Below are 20,188 nucleotides of genomic sequence, written 5' to 3' on the forward strand. Positions count from 1 at the left end.
TTAAACCAAGAGTTCATCTAGATGTATTCAAATTTACTTCTTATAAACTCCACATGCTCAAAATACCTCCAATCATTGTCCTGTAGTTTATGTGTTAATCTTCAGAGAAATTTTTTTTAATTTCCTACATCCAATCATTTATTTTTTAAATAAAAAACATTTTAAAATAAATTCTAATGCCCTTGCTACTGTTTTGGCAGTGAGACTGACACCGAGAGCTAGTGTTAAAAGATCAGATTAAAAACCTTAAGTCCTGGCACCAAGTGACGCCTGCAGCCATGCAAGAGTGATTTCCCATGCCTCTGAAGAGACAGGAAATAGAATTCATCTTCCTCTAATAACCTGCCACCTCCCCTCCCTCCAGATTAAGGTCCATCTGGCCTCAGGGAAGAAGTGAGGAATCTGATGCTCACAGAATGTCCTGAAGAGGAAACAAGGTAAGTACTGTTCAGAAAGAAAACATCAGAGAGGGTTGATTTGACGAAACTCATTTGTGGCCTATATGTTCAGAAAATAAAGACATCTTAAAAAATCAGAAAGCGCAAATTAAATCCAAAGTAAACACACACACGCACACACACACACAATCATGGAATTAGGACTGAGGGAACCTTATCATGGGTCATTATATGTACATTAAGAATGTCAACCAAGAAGTATCAAAACATTAAGGAATAGTAAAATGGTAAGAGAATGGTGCCAACTCTTTCAGCTTAAATCAAAAGAAAAGGAGTTGCCAGTTTCTCCCCATGGCTTTCCTCTACAGGGTACAACTTTCTTAGCCAATCAATACCAGTCCAGTCTTGCTCACAGTTCCACTACCAAGACACATGCTGTCCTATTGGGCCTGATCACACAATCAACACAATTCATGAGGGAAAACAACTTATTGGCAAATCAGTTTCACCAACACCCAAACCTCCTTTCACTTCTGAATAGAATCCACAGATCCTGTAAAAAGGCCATGGGAAAAAAGCTGTCCCAGTAATTACATATGGGATCCATGCCTGCCAATAATGCCCCAAATATAATAATATCACTCTCCATGAATATTTCTAACTTTTCCCTGCTACCTGGGAGTATAATAACCCACCCTTGGTCACAGCTCTAGAGTTCACATTCTTCCCTTTTTCTATGTATACAAAGCAGAGGAGCTTATGGTAAGAAACACTGGTCTAAATTAGGCAAGGGGCAATCAAGCTTCTGCTTCTTAAAGAAATGCAAAATATGGCCAAGCACAATGGCTTATGACTGTAATTCTAGCCACTTGGGAAGCAGAGGACCCTGAGTTTGGGCTAAACAAAGGGGTGCTTAATGAAAAAATCAAAATACATGGACAAACAGGGCAACTCATATCTATAATCCCAGTAACTTCAGAGATGGAGATGGCAAGGACCACAATTCAGGCCAGTCCAGGTAAAAAGGTATGGGGATTCCTCACCTCAACTACAAACCTGGATGTGGTGGCACACATCTGTGGTCCTAGCTGGGCAAGAGGCTTTAAGTAGAAGAATTGAGGTTCTAGCTGATCTCACAAAAAAAAAAACACAAAGCTCTACTAGAAAAATGACAAAAGTAAAAAGGGCCTGGGGTTGGCCATGGCTCAAACAGTAAAGTGCTTGCCTAGCATGCCAGAGGCCCGAAGTTCAATTCCTAGGACTATGAAAAAAAAAATGCAAACAGGCCTCCTTGACATTCTTATTCACCATGCTATCTAATCCAATCACAAGCAAATCCAAAGTAAAATTACATAAATGGGAATACTGGTGGTGGTTTCCTGGTCATAGCTAAAGGGGGAAAAATACACAACTTGTTATCCAGAAGAATGTGTGTCTTTAGGAGGTTATCAGGAGTTTGTGAAGATGAGTGTATCCTTCCCCAACATGCACCAAGCTAATGATACCAGGTTACTCGAGTCTAACTATGTTCAGGCAAAATAAAAAGACAGTGGTAACCAACACACCTATCTTTAATACACATGCAAGCTCAGATATGGCCCGCATGCTAGTGTCAGTTCAGACCTACTGGTAGGCAGGTGGCTAAATAGCTCTCTAAAAAAGCAATGAAAGGACACTCCGAAGAACTCAAAGGGTGGGGGGGGAAAGTGCCTCAATGCCTTCTTGGTCCAAGACACAAAGCACATTGTGTCTATAACACATGCAGATATTCCACTAATTATAGTAGCTATGCCATGTAACAGTTATAGAAGCAATCCTACCTGAGAAAATGGAAAATTCTGTAATTCAGATACAAAAATTATCTCTCTCTCTATCAAGAATTAACAAGTTAACAAAAAAGGGCAAGGAGCACAAGGAAGCCACCAAGCACTAGAAATTCATCTCCTCATACTAATCTTGCATGAGCTGTAGACAGAGTACACATAGCTTTGTGGTAAGCAAGACAAAACTAGTGAGCTGCATGGGGGCACTAGCAAAGCGTGAAGACCCCTGAAAACAAAGCCTTATTTGGAGAAAAGTGACACTCAGAGAAATCAGTTCACTGAAGCTACCTTGCCTATTTTTTTCCAAAATGCATAGAAAATATATTAGGAGACTTAATCAGGTACTAGTAAATAATTTTTTAAAGCAGCCAGCCAAAAGTTATTAATTTACTTACTACTTTCTAACTGATATGTCTTCTACCAACTATTAATGCTCAATGACAGAAACGTAGAACATGCTCTTATCTCGCTGGCAATTTTTCAATCTTCCCTATTAAATGACATTATGACAAACAGGCATAATTCTGAGCAACAGCACATCATATTTTAACAATTGAATTTTGCTTAGCAGATGAGAAAATAGCCCCTTATATAAGCACATTTAAATTACATTGCACTGAATGTTAATAAGGTGTGGAAGTTGGAATGAGAACACTGTATCTTAGAAATGTAAAATACAAATACCAAAAAATGGGCAAGGCCAAAGTCAGCTCTACAATCTCTCTTATGCAAAATCACTAAAATGACAACTTCAAGCCCAGTGCCTGAAAGCAACTACCTTACCTCTTGGGACAGGAAAGGAATGACTTGTGCACAGATAGCATTCAGCCTCTTGACAATCTCTGCCTGCAGAAAAAAAAAGAGAAAGAGGAGAGCAATAAACAGGAGTCCATTCATCACAGATTCTCAAAATATTAACAAGATGATTTTAAAATACACAATATTCTGGCTGGTGTTATTTCCTATGGAAGAAGAAAACTATCCCATCAAAAAGGTCCATTAAAAAAAGGAGGCAGTAGCATACTAGCAGCACAGTTTACTAGTCAGCATTCCTCTTTAAAAGATTAGTTTTCAAAAGTCTTCATCAGTATGCTTTGCCTAGTCTTCTAGTGTTGTTTTTATAACACTCTATAAGTCCTGAAGAGTTTTGATGATAAACATACATTCTGCTCTCTATCCCCAACTCTCCATCTATATTCGTGGCCTTTGCTTTTAAACAACTGGAAGAACAGCATCAGATCCAAGAAAGTTAATCTAGACTCTTTTGGGGGATGGGGGGGAGAATGGAGCTTTGAAGGAGTTATTCTAAATATACTTGTCAAAAAGCAACTTGAAGTTATCTAACGATAACTTGGGAGCATTACCTTCTTTCTGTATATGTGCTTTTAAAAAAGTACCTAGTACTAACCTCGTCAGAAAACAGAATGTTTTGTTTTGATTGGGTCTTTGTTTTGATGCAGTGTCTCACTATGTAGCCCATGCTGGCCTTAAACTCAGGATCCTCCTGCCTTAGCCTCCACAGGGTGTGGGTTACAGGCTTGCACTTCCCATACCCAGCAGATAAATTGAAAAGCCAAAAAGAATGTCACCACTATATTTTCCTGCCTTTTTGAATGGCATGTTACATCTTTGATAAGTAGACACTTTTTTTTTTTTTTTTGGCCAGTCCTGGGCCTTGGACTCAGGGCCTGAGCACTGTCCCTGGCTTCTTCCCGCTCAAGGCTAGCACTCTGCCACTTGAGCCACAGCGCCGCTTCTGGCCGTTTTCTGTATATGTGGTGCTGGGGAATCGAACCTAGGGCCTCGTGTATCCGAGGCAGGCACTCTTGCCACTAGGCTATATCCCCAGCCCGATAAGTAGACACTTTTTAATATACATACATACAGAATATCTTACATTTGAATGACGGGGCAATAAAAAGGAGAGGTAAGAAATGTTAAAAGATAGAAAATATAAAGCAATTACTATTCCTGAGACAGTCTTAAAATAAATTCCATCCAGGGTCAGTTCCTCATTTTATCAGAGGACAAAAAAGCTCTTTTTCTTGCTAAGTCATTACCCAGAATGACAGCAACACTCTACTTGTGCAATCTAGGCTTCCTTCTTTCATCAGCAACCCTTTTGACTTTGTAGGTATGCAATCTTTTAAATGCCAGCACCTTAAAAACTTTGCCAGCCAACAGAAAACACCAATTCACCATGAAGTTTAAAACCTAAGCTTTCCATTTCAGCCTGTTCTCCTAACAGGGCAGACAAAAACCCAGCACCAATAAGCAGCAGTGAATAAGGACCCAACTGTGCTGACCTGATTTAATTTACTGCACTGGCCCCACGGAGCATTTAGCCATCCTTTAAGAATGCTTAAACCACCATGAAAAGCTGCAATGGGAATCACCAAACCACTCTCCACCTGGATGAACATACCACAGTGGTTGGGGGTGAAATTCCAGGGTGAGCTAAGAAAATAAGAGTACCATTCAGCAGGCTGAAAGTAATGTCTCAAAGGCATTTGGTTGTTAAGATTTTTGTTGGAAGAGGTGGAGGGGGAGAGAATAAAAGATAATGAGACACTTTGGGGCAGACCAAACTGATGATTCTAATGCTTAGAACCATCTGCCAAGCATATTTTCCTCATTATGTTGTTTACATAAATAAAATAGTCCCTTGCTAGGAGGGTTGAAAAATGTGTGGGCATGTAAGAAAACTGAGTTCTTTAGTGTTCCTACATAATAAAACTACTCAGGAAACTTACTCATCTGATAAAATAAAGACCAAAGAGTATCTAGTTCCTTAATTCTGGACCTACTCTATGTTAAGTCTGAAGAACTAATGGGGAAAAACCCACAAAATTTCATTAAAGACTGATAGACAAACAGAAAAATATTAATACCAAAATCATCTACGTTAATATACATACTGAATACAGTAACTCTACAAACTTTATTTGAAGGTCTTTTTTTTTAGTTGTCATGCCAAAGGACTTTTATGAACAAGCTAATTAATTGGCAGGGGTGTGTGTGTATGAGAGAAAGAGAGAGAGGGGAGAAGGGAGGGAGGGAGATTTTGAGATTTCATAAAATTAAGCAGGTCATTCCTCACTTTGAAAGCTAAAGTTGCCTCGGAAACACTGCTGCTTCCACAGTCATCTAATTTTGCCTCTTTTGTCCCATAGGACACAGGCTTTAGGGAGACATCATTTATTTACAGGCCTTTCCACTGGGCTTCAGCTATCAGCCAATAATACTGTGGACACACACTTCTAATGGCCTGTGTTTTGAAACTGAGTCTAATCTAATGGCGTGGGGCCCAAACTCCTTTTCCAGCACAGCCATTAAAGGATGTAGGTTATTGCTGTTGTCACCATTGATATTTGTCATTGTAATGTAATTAGGGCCCTAAAATGATGCATTACAGCCCTTGGCACAGCTTCTATTAAAATCTTTTCTTCTGCTCACTGAACTGCGACCTGCTTTCTGATGAATAACAGACAGACAGCTTTAGGGTAAGGAGCAGATTCATCAAAGAAGCATTTTTCAGCATTGGAAAAAGAAGAGGAAAAAAGGCAACCTAGGAGGAAAAGCACTAATGGAAGAAAAGCCACAATATGCATCTGAATTTCTTCTGACCACTTGAAATTCTGATTGCGTCTGATGAATCTTGCTTAGACAATATATCCCAGTCTTTGAATCACATGGTTAATCAGGGCTCTAATCGGCTATCCATCACCCTATGCCAGCTCTGTAGCTTCCAATCAAATTTATAGGTGATGTGGGTCATGCATCCCTGAGCAAGTACATTCACAGATAGCTCATTTAAACAGACAAGAGATTCTGAAATACTGCTGTTAGAATTACTGGATGTTACAATGGCATTTGATGCTTTATGGATGCTGTTAAAACTATTGCCTTTAGATGTCCATGATATTCCAAAATAGTATTAATGGCTACAATAAAAGGACAATTGTTCAGGCTGAAAAATAAACAAAAAGATCATTCTGGCACCCATACTTTGTCAAATACTCAACTATTTTGGACACTGATATGTAGGCTTTCCCTTCGTCATCAAGGTGTTTGTTTAAAAACCGTAAGTTGCACACATATTTTCAATACCTTTCTATTTCTTTCTAGTTTCCTAGAAACTATATTATGTCCCAATAAAAAGAGCCAGTAAGCATGATAATTGTCCCTACTAAAAAAGAAACTTGGTTTTGGCAAAACATCTTAGGAAACAACCGAAAAAAAATCTTATGAAATTCTCTTGGCTATGCATTCAACATCTGGCAGGTGAATCTTAGCAGGATAAATCACAAGTGGACATGGACAGTGAAACACTAAACAACATGATCATTCAGTAATGAAATGGGAAAACACTAAAAAAATCCTTCAGCCCTTTGTTGTACTCTTAATACTCAAAGAAAGTTGGAATATTTAGTACTTTACATCATTAAAAAAAGATATGCACTGGAAAGAACACCATAACTCAACATATAAAAAGTAACAAACATTAAAGCACACAATATCGCAAACATGTTTCTTTTATATTACAAATTAGTCATTTGGGGAGAAATGAGTTAGACCTATACTTGAATCTAACTATATTCCCTCAAATGGGAGCTGATAATAAAAATCTAATTCTATTTAGATTTTCTGTTTATATGCTTTCCTGAAAAACTATTTTAACAATATACTTGAGAGAAAATGCAATAAATTTTTTAGTAATCAAAAATATATATCAAATTGTTAGGTTTTAAAAAGGTTTTGTGGAGGTTTTAGCATCTTATCAAATGTGAGCATAATTACTATATATGTACTTTGTAGTAAAATAAAATAGTAATAAAGCATTATTAGGGAACTATTTGGGGAAAATTATAGTTTCAGGAAAACATTCTTGAAGAATAACATTTTGCCATTAACTTGTATTCTATACTAGTATTTCATACAAGTTTGTTTTCACATTTTTTCAAAAAAAAATCAGTGTACTTTCTTAAGTATTTATCAGTCATATCCACTCAATTCTTGTATGCAATGGCTCCTAAAATGGGATTAAAAATAAGTAATTTAATTGGTCATTAATTTGTTTTAAATTTTCTTAGAAACTTCGAAAATACTAGAACTGATAATACCTGACTCTACATTTAAAACTCAAAGGACAAAAAAAATTCTTTCTGCCTTACTAATACTCCAAATTAAACATAATGAAAGCTATCCAAGTACTATTATTGCTCTAAAATGATGCTGGTTTGGACAAGGGATACCATGGTCACCAGCCTGTGGTGCTACTGGAAGATGACAAAATCTATGAAGCGGGACTTGCGGGAAAAATTTAGATCATACAGGATGCTCTTTAAGGGGATAGTGGGACCTCAGCCATTTCTCTCCCTTTTTTCCATTTCCAAAAGTGAGAAGGTCTACTCCACTAAGTGCTCTCCACCATGATAGATTACCTTGCCAAAAGCAATGGACTGAAATATCCAGAAATCTCGAACACAGTGGAACAAAATGATTTCCTTCCTCTTCCCTTCCTCCCTCCCTCCCTCCCTTTCTTTCTGAGGTACTACAGATACTTTTACTTGCTAGGCAGGCAGTGTATCACTGAGCCTTGCCTCTAGCAAACCTTTTCTTTTTGTTTTTTTTTCGGCCAGTCCTGGGCCTTGGACTCAGGGCCTGAGCACTGTCCCTGGCTTCCTTTTGCTCAAGGCTAGCACTCTGCCACTTGAGCCACAGCGCCACTTCTGGCCATTTTCTGTATATGTGGTGCTGGGGAATTGAACCCAGGGCCTCATGTATACGAGGCAAGCTCTCTTGCCACTAGGCCATATCCCCAGCCCCTCTAGCAAACCTTTTCTGATTTAAGTTAATTGTCTCAGGTATTCTGTTGTTGCCATCAAAATTCAACTCCACCAGATGAGACTATCTAATGGATAAAGCCAAATTAATATACTTAAAAATAATGCTCTCTACAAAACTCTTTAGACAAAATGTATCATGTGCACTACTAGAAAGCTGGTAAGCTAAGTATCTAAAAATTTAGGTTAGGTGCATAATTTGTACAAAATACTTAATATTGGCGAATAAAAGCAATAAAATGAATAGCATCATAAGAATCAGTGTTATTTTTGTTTCCAAAAAGACTAATCAACCTACCAAGACTCTTTGGCAAAGTATTTAGACCTGTTAGAAGCTCTGCTTATTCTACTTCCTCCACTGAGAAAAGTATATTGTTTTTGAGGTAGTCAATTCATATTACTTTTGTATCAGTGTGCTAGTTATTCAACCATTTTTATTCTTCTTATTTCCACCAGTGAGCTTAAACAATGATTCTACTGATGTATTGTAATACCAAAGCAAAATCAACATGGTTTGTAATTTGAACTCACATTTATGTCAGTTTATTGCATGTGATAATGTATTCAGTGTGCAACTCATTAGCTGGATACATTCCAGTACCTCATTTTTTGTCCTAACAAGATACATGGTGCTATTGTGTTCTTGTACAGGAATAAGAAGGGCAATGTTCTTTCTGAAGAGAATCACAATGTACCTATGTTTCATAAAACTATTTCTATGTATACCCCCCCAAAGGTAAAATGGTATTTTATGGTAGCTTCTTTATTTTTGTTACAATGGTTCCAAAAAAAAGTGTTCCTTTGTTTCACCATTTTAGCTTTATAGAAGGTATGTAAGGGAAATCTTACATAGATACTTACTGCCTAGCAGATATCTGGGTACTGATTACTAAGTTTAATACTGCTCAAATTCAAGAGTGATAGAATGATGTACTATTAAGTCTGAGGTTGATGATCTTGGTGCCTGGTGTAAAATTGCTCATAGAGAGTCAAATCACTTCAGTTCTGAAACCTGAAAAAAACACTACAAGTAGTGTTATCATGGTTATGTTCAGCTTTAGTAAAGGGCAGGCAAACAGAAAGAAAGAATGGGAGGGAAAAATGGAATGTCAGCAGGAATAGGAAAAGAAAATTACTCTGTTGTAGATTTCAATGGAGTAAAGGAGAGCTAGTCACAGAACCTGATTACTCTGACCACTTCAACACCCAGGCTGTGCAAATGCTTCTTTCCTCAGCACTCTAAAATTAGAATCTGTCAAGCCCTGACAGCAACTTTCAATTTGTTTCTCCTCTCTCTCTAAATCTACAGGTTGCTTTTAAATGTATATTTGCAATTAACCATTTTCTTAGCCATAATGAAGGGGAAAAATAATCCAGTGACTACAGGGTACCTGTGACTCATGCTTATAATGCTAACCAACGTGAAGGCTGGGATTTGAGGATAACAGTTTAAAGCCAGCCTGGAAAAAAGATCTGGGAGACTCTGATCTCCAATTATCTAGCAAACTGCTAGACTGAAGGTGTGACTCACAAGTGATAGAGTGCACTCCAGGGATCATAGTAGATAGAGAGCATTCATCTTGATTTTTTCCAGCATGACTGATACAATCAAAATAATATAAGCAATGCCTGAAGATGTAAACCTTTAGATACAGGAATGAAGCAAAACAGACTAATAGTTCATAAGAAGTTCTCATCAAAGGATACCTATTTGTCCAGTGAAGAAATAAGCTACTTTTCCTACAATGAAAACCATGTGAGATACTTGTCTTTTTCTTTAGTTATGTTATCTTTTTCTTTTTATCTTCAGTTTTTGCCAAATCTCCATTTATGGCCACATTCCTCAGCATTTCTTCTTCTCTACTCCAATTTTAGCATACCCACTAGTTGCTTCCTCTCCCCGCTTCTAATTATATGAAAATTCACTCATTGAAGCCATCATTGCAGAAACATCCTTCTGATCACTTTCTTTCCCCACTACAGTAGAGTAGCCAATTCTGATCAAAATCTAAGTGTTGATTATTTCTGCCTTCTGTTCTGGCTGGGCCTGTGATGCAGTTACTCACAGTGTCTCAACCTGGAAGTAAAGCATAAATGTATGGCTCAGTGATATCTAGATATACTCTTAGCTCTTATATGCTTTATTATTCAGGTATAATCTCTTGTTTTAGGGCCAAGGGCCAGCCTCAGACCACAGTCCTTCTAAAATCATAAGGTGTGGTTATTGGTTGAAACAGGGCCTTTCTAGCTTTATTTTTTTTTGGGGGGGGGGGTGGGGGCGCCTAGGGCTGGCCTTGAAACATGATCCTCCCAATATCTGCCTCCCAAATAGCTGAGATTACAAGAATGAGACACCATGCTTGGTCCCAAGTCTTGTCTTTCTCAACAACATTTTTAGTCATCTGAAAATACCTCTTCATACATGCTGTTCAAATGGTGGACTACAGTAGTACTTCTCAAGCTTTAATATGCACACTCATCTCCTGCAGACTTATTTAAATATAGACTACAGAAAGGTCTAAAAGGCCACTTTTTGCAAAATCTAAGGTGATACTGACATCTGAAACCACTGGCCCATACCATACATTCTCAAATAGAGCACTGTGGATGCAGAGAATATGGGGCTTGATGAAGGCAGAGATCTGTCTACAGTTCTAATGGTTCATATACAGAAGATATTCTCCATACAGTCCAGGTGAAACTTTGTAAATTATTTTGCAAACATTCCCACTTGTTTGGAATTGTCAGCCGTACCACCGTATCAACTGTAAAGGAGTAGCTATCTGGAACACTTGCTTACATTCAGATTTTGTTTCTTTAACCTCCTATCACACATCTCTAGTACTTAGGATACTCAAAAGCTCAAAAAAGAACAAAATTTCAGTGGGCAGCAAGAGGAAATGCAAATTCATCTTGGACAATTCCTTACTGTTGAGTAAATGATTAAAGCTTCCATTTTGAATCCTCCGGAGCATACAAGTTTTAAAAGATTATTTTAGAAACCTTTTGAAGGAAATTCAGCTCAACCTCCTTCTAAGATTATTTATACCAGATTACTGAGCACCTGAGTAACTGGAATTTGGTGTACATATTAGATGGCACACTGAGAGAGCACTTCGTATTCAAAGTTCAGGATAAATGCCTAAAACAGTATCTAGAATGAATTAATATTATAGCCTAAGGACAGGCCCTCATCATGTTACAGTGTCTTGGCTCACTGCAAGCAGAAGAGCAGTTTCTAGTAATTCAAATATGCAAATGGATCTCAAAAATTAACACATGCTTCAGGATGTAGAGAAGTAGTTCACACTTATTCACACTATTCAAAATTGGACCATGGGATTCAGACTTGGGGTGCATGAATACATCTGCAACGGGAGAATATCTTCCAAGAAAAGGCCACTTGAAACACTACTGAAGAAGATCCAGGAACTGCCACAAGTTCTCTTGTAGCTTCATCCGTGAGTAGGTAATCTGACTTGGCATCCCATATATAGGTTCTGACACACTAACTGCTTCTTCACTGTCTCTGATGGTGAAGGCTGTTGTTATGAGGTACTTAATGATCAGGAAATTGATACTAACAGCAAATTAATTCCTAGCCTTTCTTTGGTTTTACTTTATGCTACTGGGCTGGTATTAAATGAGCCATCATTCAATGAGCTTCTTGAAAGGGCTCACAAAATTGCAATCCTCACAGGCTGAGGGAAGCTGCCTGGCTCAAGCTGACCAAGTCGAACATTAAGGAGAAACCCTTCTGTGATGAGAAACATTACAGATAATCCCTACAAGCAGGCTGACATCTACTTTTACCTGTTTTCTTCTTCTTCTTAACACTCTACTAGAAAGGTTGAGAAAATTAAAAAGTAATAAAAAAGTAACTACTGTGGTATACACTACCAATATACACTATTTGTTTACAGTATATACAACCTATTTACATACTTACCAAAATACCATAAGCATTTGCATACTTACCAATATACTACCTATTTGTAAGTATATATTCTTAGTTACTTTAGAATGTACAGACATCAAATATGAGAAGCCGGGTGCCAGTGGCTCACACCTGTAATCCTAGCTACTCAAGAGGCTGAGATCTGAGGATCATGGTTCAAAACCAGCCTATGCAGTAAACTACAAGAGACTTGTAGCTACAATTAATCACCAGAAAATGGGAAGTGACCATGTGGCTAAAATGGTAGAATGCTACCTTTGAGCTGAAGAGCTCAGGGACAGTGCCCAGATCCCACAGTTCAAGCCCAACAACCAAAAAAGAAAAAAAAAAATCTGAGCACACAAGTCTCTTATATAACACAGCATAGGATTTATATACAATCTACACCTATCTTCCTACACATTTCACTCCTGTAAAGCACTTACAATATCGAAAGGAATGCAAATGCAATGTAAATAGTTGTATGCTCTACTGTTTTAGAAATAATGACAAGGAAAAAGTATCTGCACATATTTACTGCAGAATCAACTCTTTTTCCTTGAATGTATTCCACTGATGGTTTGCTGAATACACAGAAGTGAAACTCATGGAAATGCAGGGCTGCACCTGTACCTCAAGTTCTTTTATTTTTTAATGAAACTATGAGGGCAGTTCAAGATGTACCTCAGAAAAAGCCATGAATGCATTACTGTCTTTGTTTCTATTCAAAAAAGATTTATTAGTTGCCTGATGTCTCTGGAGGATCTTGAAGAATGCTGAATGGAGACACAGGTAAAATGAACAAGATACACCCCTGCTGTCATGAAGCTCACATAATAGGGTCAGGAAGATAAAAATAAATACACAAGTGCATGAAGAAGACTTTCAGAGATTAAGAAGCACAACAAAAAATAAATAGGAGGTCTCCAAGTGAACACTAAGGTAAGGGGGCAGAGTCTGGATTAGATAAGATAACCAGAGGATGACAAAAAAGAAAGTGATTTAAAGGTTGAAATGTGGATGAAAATAACATCTCCCAAAGCATGTTCTATACCACACTTTGTAATGTCATTACCATGTATACAAGAGATCTCTGATTGTATGGCCTTGCTCTGTATCAAGTTAAACAGCTCTCTTTCCTGAGGGAAAACCTGAAGCCTTTCATTTGAGAGTAGCTCTAAATCTAAACCTGAACTTCCTCGACTGTGGAACCTTTTCAAGGCTCTTTGAAGACACAATATTCTGTGGGAAACAACTGGTCAGTGACTTCTAGCATTACAAGAGGACGTTTCACAAATGTTCTAGAACCAACCCTAGAACCATTAATTCAAAGTGTCCATGCTTAGGCCCCAGGCTCACTATTCCATTTTAAGCTCTCCAGTGATTTCAATGAGCAGGAAGGATTGAAAACCATTAAGCCAGAGCACAGGATACATATGATTTAAAAAAAAACAGTGGCAAAAAAGAATGGAATCCCTTGGGATCAGATTATAGAAAGTTGTGGTGTTACATAAAGGAACAGCAAAACTAACAAGGACAATCCCCTCAAACAATGAAAATTCCAAAGAAGTCAAGACACTTCAGTGCATTTCTGCCCTCTACCACTTCTTGTTACTGGTGGTATTTGAATGACTACAAAGGAGAAATTTACATCCATAGAACATGCCACAAGAGGAATGATGGAGGATCAAGATCAAAAGAACAAAATAAATTCCCAAATACCCCAGATATAAGAAACAAGATGTTTTCAGGTATCGGTTCTGACTCAAAGTTTAGAGATGTAGTGGATGCAGAACTGCTTTGAATCCTTGAAGTGTGTATAATCCTGTAAGGAAGAAAACTAAACTGGAATAAACACAGTAACAGACACCAAGTGTTAAGTGCCTTGGATGGTTTACATAAGAGCCCTAGAAATGCAAGGGCCACTGTAGAAGAGTTCCCTTTTGTAAGCTATGGTAATTCCACAATTTTTAATAACTGTCTACTACTCCACCAGGTTCTGTGTTACAATTCAAGATGGCAGAGGAAGAGACAGGGTTTACAGAGCCCATAATTTACCAAATGAGACTAACAGTGACAAGCAAGGTATATTTAAATGATTAACATGGGACTATTTACCCTGAACAAATGAGGGTGGGGGGGTGAAGGACAAAGAGAGGGATCAGGAAAAAGATAACCACTCTGAAAAAGTTTAGCCTGATGTATCACCAGAGGACACTTGCAAGAACAGGAAGGGTGAAAAGGGGCAGTGAGAGCACAAAAGGAGGCGTCGTTACCAGGATTATCCACAGCCAGGTTAGGTCAGTTAGGACCGATTACTGTAGTACTTGCAGTGAGCATCATTGTAAATATGGTATGAAGGGGACTGGATCAGGAGTACCATCCTAATATTCATGGAGAATGTGTGTGGTATGCCTGATATTTCACTTGATGCTTAAAGCAATTTTAAGAAGATCAAACTTGTCACCATTTCACACATAGAGCCAAGGAAGAATAAAGTGTTAAACAAGTAACCATGACCAGTGAGAGATAAACAAACACATGTGAGAGTAACAAAGAGCACATTCCAAAAGATGAGAGGATTGGCTGGGTGTAGCTAATAGATGACAGGGAAGATCAATTATCGCCTGCCTCCTCCTTTGGGTTTGACTTGAGAAATTAGAAAGGTGAGGCTGGTATGTCCACAGCTGGAATCACTGGACCTTGGGCAGACTTGTGGAAAAGTATGTCAGTTGGGGACCTGCTGAGGTTAACTGACAGAGTAGATTCAGAGAGGAGGTCAGGATTGTTTTTTGTTTTGTTTATTAAATGAGAAGGAGGGGGAAGAATCATCTACTTAACAGAATGAATGAGGTTACCTAAATAAAAATGGGCAAACAAAGAAGACCCCTAGAAACATAATGCAATACCCCAAAATACAGAGAAATAGACTATGGGACAAAAGACAGCTAAGAGGCAACATAACCTATACATAAGGATCTAAAAGACTCAACTGTCACCAGGGTGACAGTCAAAAAAGGACACCCAGCAGCATGTGTGGCTGCACTAGATTTGGACATGATTCCAATGTGTAAGACTGGATCCATCATGCATTAAAATAGGCAAGTCACAGGCTTATGTCAATGTTTATTTGGAGTAACAGTTATGGGAAAGCATGGAAAGAATTCAGACTCAAATGACAAAACATTCTGAAAAATATACCAGCTATTATGAAAAACTATGGAATCTCAAATGGCAAAGTGACTTTCTAATTACTAAACTAGCTGAACCACAATTTTAAGCAAACTCAAATGAGTCCATTCTACAACCATGAAATGGAAAGAACAGCGCCCATACATACATGGCAAAAAAATTTATGATGGCCGAAATAGGATTAAAATCCCTTAAGGTAAATTCATTCTGTTTGAAGACAGACGGAAGATTAAATAGCATTACAAACTGAGTAGCTGTATTGTTAGATATTAATTCAAGCTTAGAGCTCTATCTCTCAATTAAGACAGAATCCCTCACTAATTTATACTTTACAGAAGAGTTGCAGGGCCCAAGACGCTGGGGGCAGATCAAAAGGGGAGTGGGACAACAGACTCAATAATACAGTAACAGAGACAGTGATTCCTCACTGATTGGAAAGGAGTGAGGTCATCCAAGAAAAATCGGTGTTTCTTTACTTTCAGGCACTGTGACCCAGAAAAGACAGAATTGCTACTGGAAAAGGATCTGTCTTCCTCTCTTTAAGCAGATAGCTGTCCTGATGTAGTAAATTTTATATAATAGTATATAATAGTAATAAAGTATATACAGTAATGAAGTAAAGTACATAAAATCTATAGTAATAAAAAGTATCAGCAGACGGGGAGGGGAGGGATAAGGAGCAAGCTTAACTTTAAAATTTCTCTGATAATAACATGGTTTTGAAATTAAAGGCTATAGAATAAAACTATGTAGGATTTGTAGGAATATGCTCTTTCCATTGTGAATTGTTAAAAAATAAACAACTAAATTGTCTCTGTGAGAAGAATTTACAAGTAGTTAACAGAATTTGTATGAATGAGTTTTACATTAACCAAAGCAGAATCTAAACTATCTTTTATAGCTTCCCACTTCTGATTTTGTCAACTATCTTAACTGTGCTGCACACATATGCAATGTCTTGAATATGATCCCACCTTTGATCTCAATTATTTTTTCATGTTGCATGTCATGTTATGAACTACACGCTCTCTTTGTTTGCCAGTATGGGACTTGAAATAAAGTCCTCAAGCTCACTCGGTTTACTTTCTCACACCTGGCACGGCCTGGCTTTTTCTGGTAAATTAGAGATCGAATCTCAAGGAGTTTTCTGCAGTGGTTGATTTTGAGCCAAGACTTTCCAACTCAAGCTCTGGAGTAGCTAGGATAATAGGCCTGAGTCAATGTCATCCAGCTCCAGTCTATTTCAAGCTTAAATATGTATCTCTGTTAAACATTCTATTGATAAAATTTTCTAAAGTATAACTATAAGAGAATTACCTGTCCTCAAATTGTTACCAAGCAGGAAAAAAGACAAAAGGTTTATGACTGCATGTAAAAACAAAACATCTACTATTTAATTTGCTTAGGTGGGTTTTTCTTGTTTTGTGTTTTAAAGATAAAGCATGCTGAAGTTGTATGCTATAGAAGCTCCTATTTACTTTGTATCTAACAAAATAATTGACAGCTGCACCAGCCCATGGACCACACTCTGAGTACAACACTGGGCAAAGCAATACTCCTAAATTTCAAATCGTTTCTTATTGGCTTAAAATTTACAGCACACGATTAGTATGATCCTTCAATTCAACAAAATTCTCCAGAACAGTCCTAATAAATGGAGAATTCCTTAATCCCCTCCCTGGCTTCTTTATAGAAGCTAAATAATTATAAACTGCTTATGAAATGAGTGAGTGAAGGATTAAACTAGTACCTCAGAAACCCTATTAAGGTGGTGCTCTTCCCACTAAATCATGCTACCTTATACTCAGAAGTTATTCTACAACAAACACAAAGGACCAGGTATTATAAATAGCATTTTCTTACTTTTAAAAACAATTACCAAATAATAGGGGTGGAAACAAATTCCACAGCTTAACTCTGCTTGAGTTTCTTTCTTCCACAACAAAATATACTTTCAAATTGGAGATTTTGCTTTAACTCAAGCTTAGTAAACTTTCCACAGTGAATGTGCTCATATGAGAAAACAAATAAAACAAAACCATTCTTCATGCCAGTTCACACTAAAATGTAGCCAGGAGCTAGTCAACAAAGGCAGGGCACCTGAAAGATGAGAAAAATTTGAAAGTGTGTATGCGTGTGTATGTATGTATGCGTGTGTATATATATGTATATATATATACACGCATACATATATGTATATGTTCATGTATGCATATGTATATATACATATACATATGTGTGTATATATGTATGTAAGTATGCATGTTCAAAAGGGAAGTAGAAAAAATGAAAATACCACTCTCTCCTCCATAATAGCTTTACAACCCAGGGAACTATTACCTAAAGTAAGGTATAATCATGCCTCTGAAATCCTCAGGAATTGGCTCTAAGGTCCTTGGATATACCAAAATTAGCAATACCATTTTATATACAAGTATACTACACTTAAAGTCATCTCTAGATTACTTTTGGTACTTAACACAATATGAATGCTATGTAAATAGTTGTTTTAAGTTATTTTGTACCCAGTGATGACAAGATAGAAAATCTGGATTTGGCAGAAGAGACACAATTTTATTCTCAAATAGGTTTAATTAGGCTGTTTGAATCTGCAAATGCAAACCCTTGCATACACCAGAATGACTATGCTACTAAAATGACTTCAAGATGCAAAACTATTCGGTATGACTCTGGAACTTAACCAAGGAGAGATTGTGAAGCCTCAATCTGGAGTCTCATTAAAGCAGCACCTGAGCTCCCATGAATCACATGAACTCTACCATGGAGGTAAGAAATTAACATCGAAGAAATTGTTCAGAGACTGACTTCTTGCTATGGACCAACAGCATCAGCAGCCCATCAGCTTTGGACAGAACAGGGAATAGGAGGCACCAGCTCAGATCTGCAGAAACAAATCTGATTTCAACATGATCCCAGAGGATTTATATGCACATTAAAATCTGGGTTGTACTGCTCAGATTCATTGGTCTTCAATCATGTTGTGCATTGAAATCATTCTGGAGCTTTCAGAAAAAATCCAATGCCCAAGCATTTTACAAAAAAAAAAAAAAAAAAAAAATACTGATCTGAGGGAGGTGAGAAAAGAATACTGATCTAGTTTTACTTCTTCGGTATGAGGAACTAAGACTCAAAAAAGTTAAATAATTCACCAAGGCCACAAACAAGGAGCTACTGGCTAAAACTAGGACTAGATCCTACAAGACATTTTAAGTTTTTCTTTCCTATTAAAAAAAAAGAAAGGAATAATTATAAAACAAAAGATAGGTTTATACAAAGATTTAAGGTTTCAACTTATTAATACTTTTTATATGTTCTAAGTAAATAAAAGCACACTACTTATTTTATGTTATTCTTGTTTTGTTTTGTTTTTTGCCAGTCCTGGGGCTTGAACTCAGGGCCCGCGCACTACCCCTGGCTTCTTTTTGCTCAAGGCTAGCACTCTACCACTTGAGCCACAGTGCCACTTCTGGCTTCTTCTATACACATGGTGCTGAGGAATCAAACCCAGGGCTATATGTATACGAGGTGAGCACTTTACTACTAGACCATATTCCCAGCCCATTTTATGTTATTCTTAAACCTCAGCTGATTCCTTTTTTGGCAGTACAGCACTTTGAACTCAGAGCCTTGGATTTGCTAGACAGGTACTCTTCCACTGAGCTATGCTTCTAGTCCATTTTTACACTGGTTACTTTTGAGATAGGGTCTCACTTCCTACCCAGGTGCATACCTAGGTCACAATTCTATATTCTGCTTCCAACCACAGTTGAATAATAAGTGTGCACCCCATGCCCAGTTTCTCAGACTCCTACGTAGCTAGGCTAGCAGTACATTATCTCACCCAACTTTGGGTGGAGAAGAGGTCTCACACACTTCTCTGCCAAGGCTGTCATACAACCCTGATCTTTCCTATCTCAAGCCTCCCAAGTAGTCAGGATTTAGAGGCATGAGCCACTGTACATGGCTCAAACAAAATTTTGGATGAGGGGAACTTAATCTCTCCATCAGACACAGCACATGTAAGTGAAAACACAGTGAAGTCAGTGTTTGGCCTTTGCCTGGTCAGTAGTTAAGAAAGCACAGGTTAGCACAGGTTCTTCATTTCTTTGTTTCACTTTCTAAAATTTCTTTAATGTCTAATTTTCCTCAATATTACTTTTTTAAAGCAAAAGCAAAGAGCTTTAAAACTACCTCTAGAGATCCCTACAAGAGCAAATGCTGTGTTCTGACAGCTGCCCAAAACACAGAACTCATAACTGGCACACCCAAGAAAGAAGCTTTTGCCACAAGTGCTGACCTTTTTGCTGGTTAATGATTATGTCATTACACTCAAATGGCCTATAAATTACCACTAGATATATGGGGGTGTGGTAGGAGGTGTGGGTAGAATGAAGGAAATTAAAAGATGTGGTCAGACTTGAAAAAAAATCACCACCCTATAAAGCAACGTATGTTTCTGACAGTTGAAACAGACTGCATGACAGACAGTAAAACCACATTTCCGCATGTTTTTTGTTTTTTTTTTTTTGGAATGGATCTGTGGCTTTATGCCACCAAGCAATATTTTGGTTTACCAAAATGTACTCTATGGCCTTTTTAATTTCATGTTTACTTAACTTTGCTTACTATCACTGCTGTTTTCACTCAACTATGGAAGCTTAAGGCCAGTATCTAAAAGAGGATAGAAATGCTTTAAAATAGGAATGTGTTTCTTAATTGTTAAAGGAGAAAAAAAATCAAGAAAGAAAATTAGCCACACACAAATAATTCACATTATAATTTATGGAGTTTAGCTCATCATGTCATGGGCAAACAATGGGAATAAGTATCTTTTGAAATATAGTAGTTCCTCAAGACAATTACAGAGCTGCCACATGTTTATTTGAAATTACTAAACACAAAAAAGGATATGGAATCACTAACCTATCCAAAATTGTGGACAATGTAAGAATTAGGAGGAAATTTGAGTAG

At 37.6% G+C, this 20,188-nt stretch overlaps 1 protein-coding gene across 6 annotated transcripts in view; it reads right to left on the reverse strand.

Annotated features, from left to right (window-relative positions):
* The window catches only part of Tle4 (TLE family member 4, transcriptional corepressor), a 150,083-nt gene that overhangs the window by 110,918 nt on the left and 18,977 nt on the right, over positions 1–20,188 (reverse strand). For all 6 annotated transcript variants that reach the window (XM_048331938.1, XM_048331913.1, XM_048331904.1 and 3 more), the window contains exon 5: positions 3,005–3,067. In XM_048331938.1, the coding sequence (XP_048187895.1) occupies positions 3,005–3,067 (63 nt within the window). The remainder of the gene's footprint in view (positions 1–3,004; positions 3,068–20,188) is intronic.

Source organism: Perognathus longimembris, chromosome 1, assembly GCF_023159225.1.
Source record: "Perognathus longimembris pacificus isolate PPM17 chromosome 1, ASM2315922v1, whole genome shotgun sequence".
NCBI classification, from domain to species: Eukaryota; Metazoa; Chordata; class Mammalia; order Rodentia; family Heteromyidae; genus Perognathus; species Perognathus longimembris.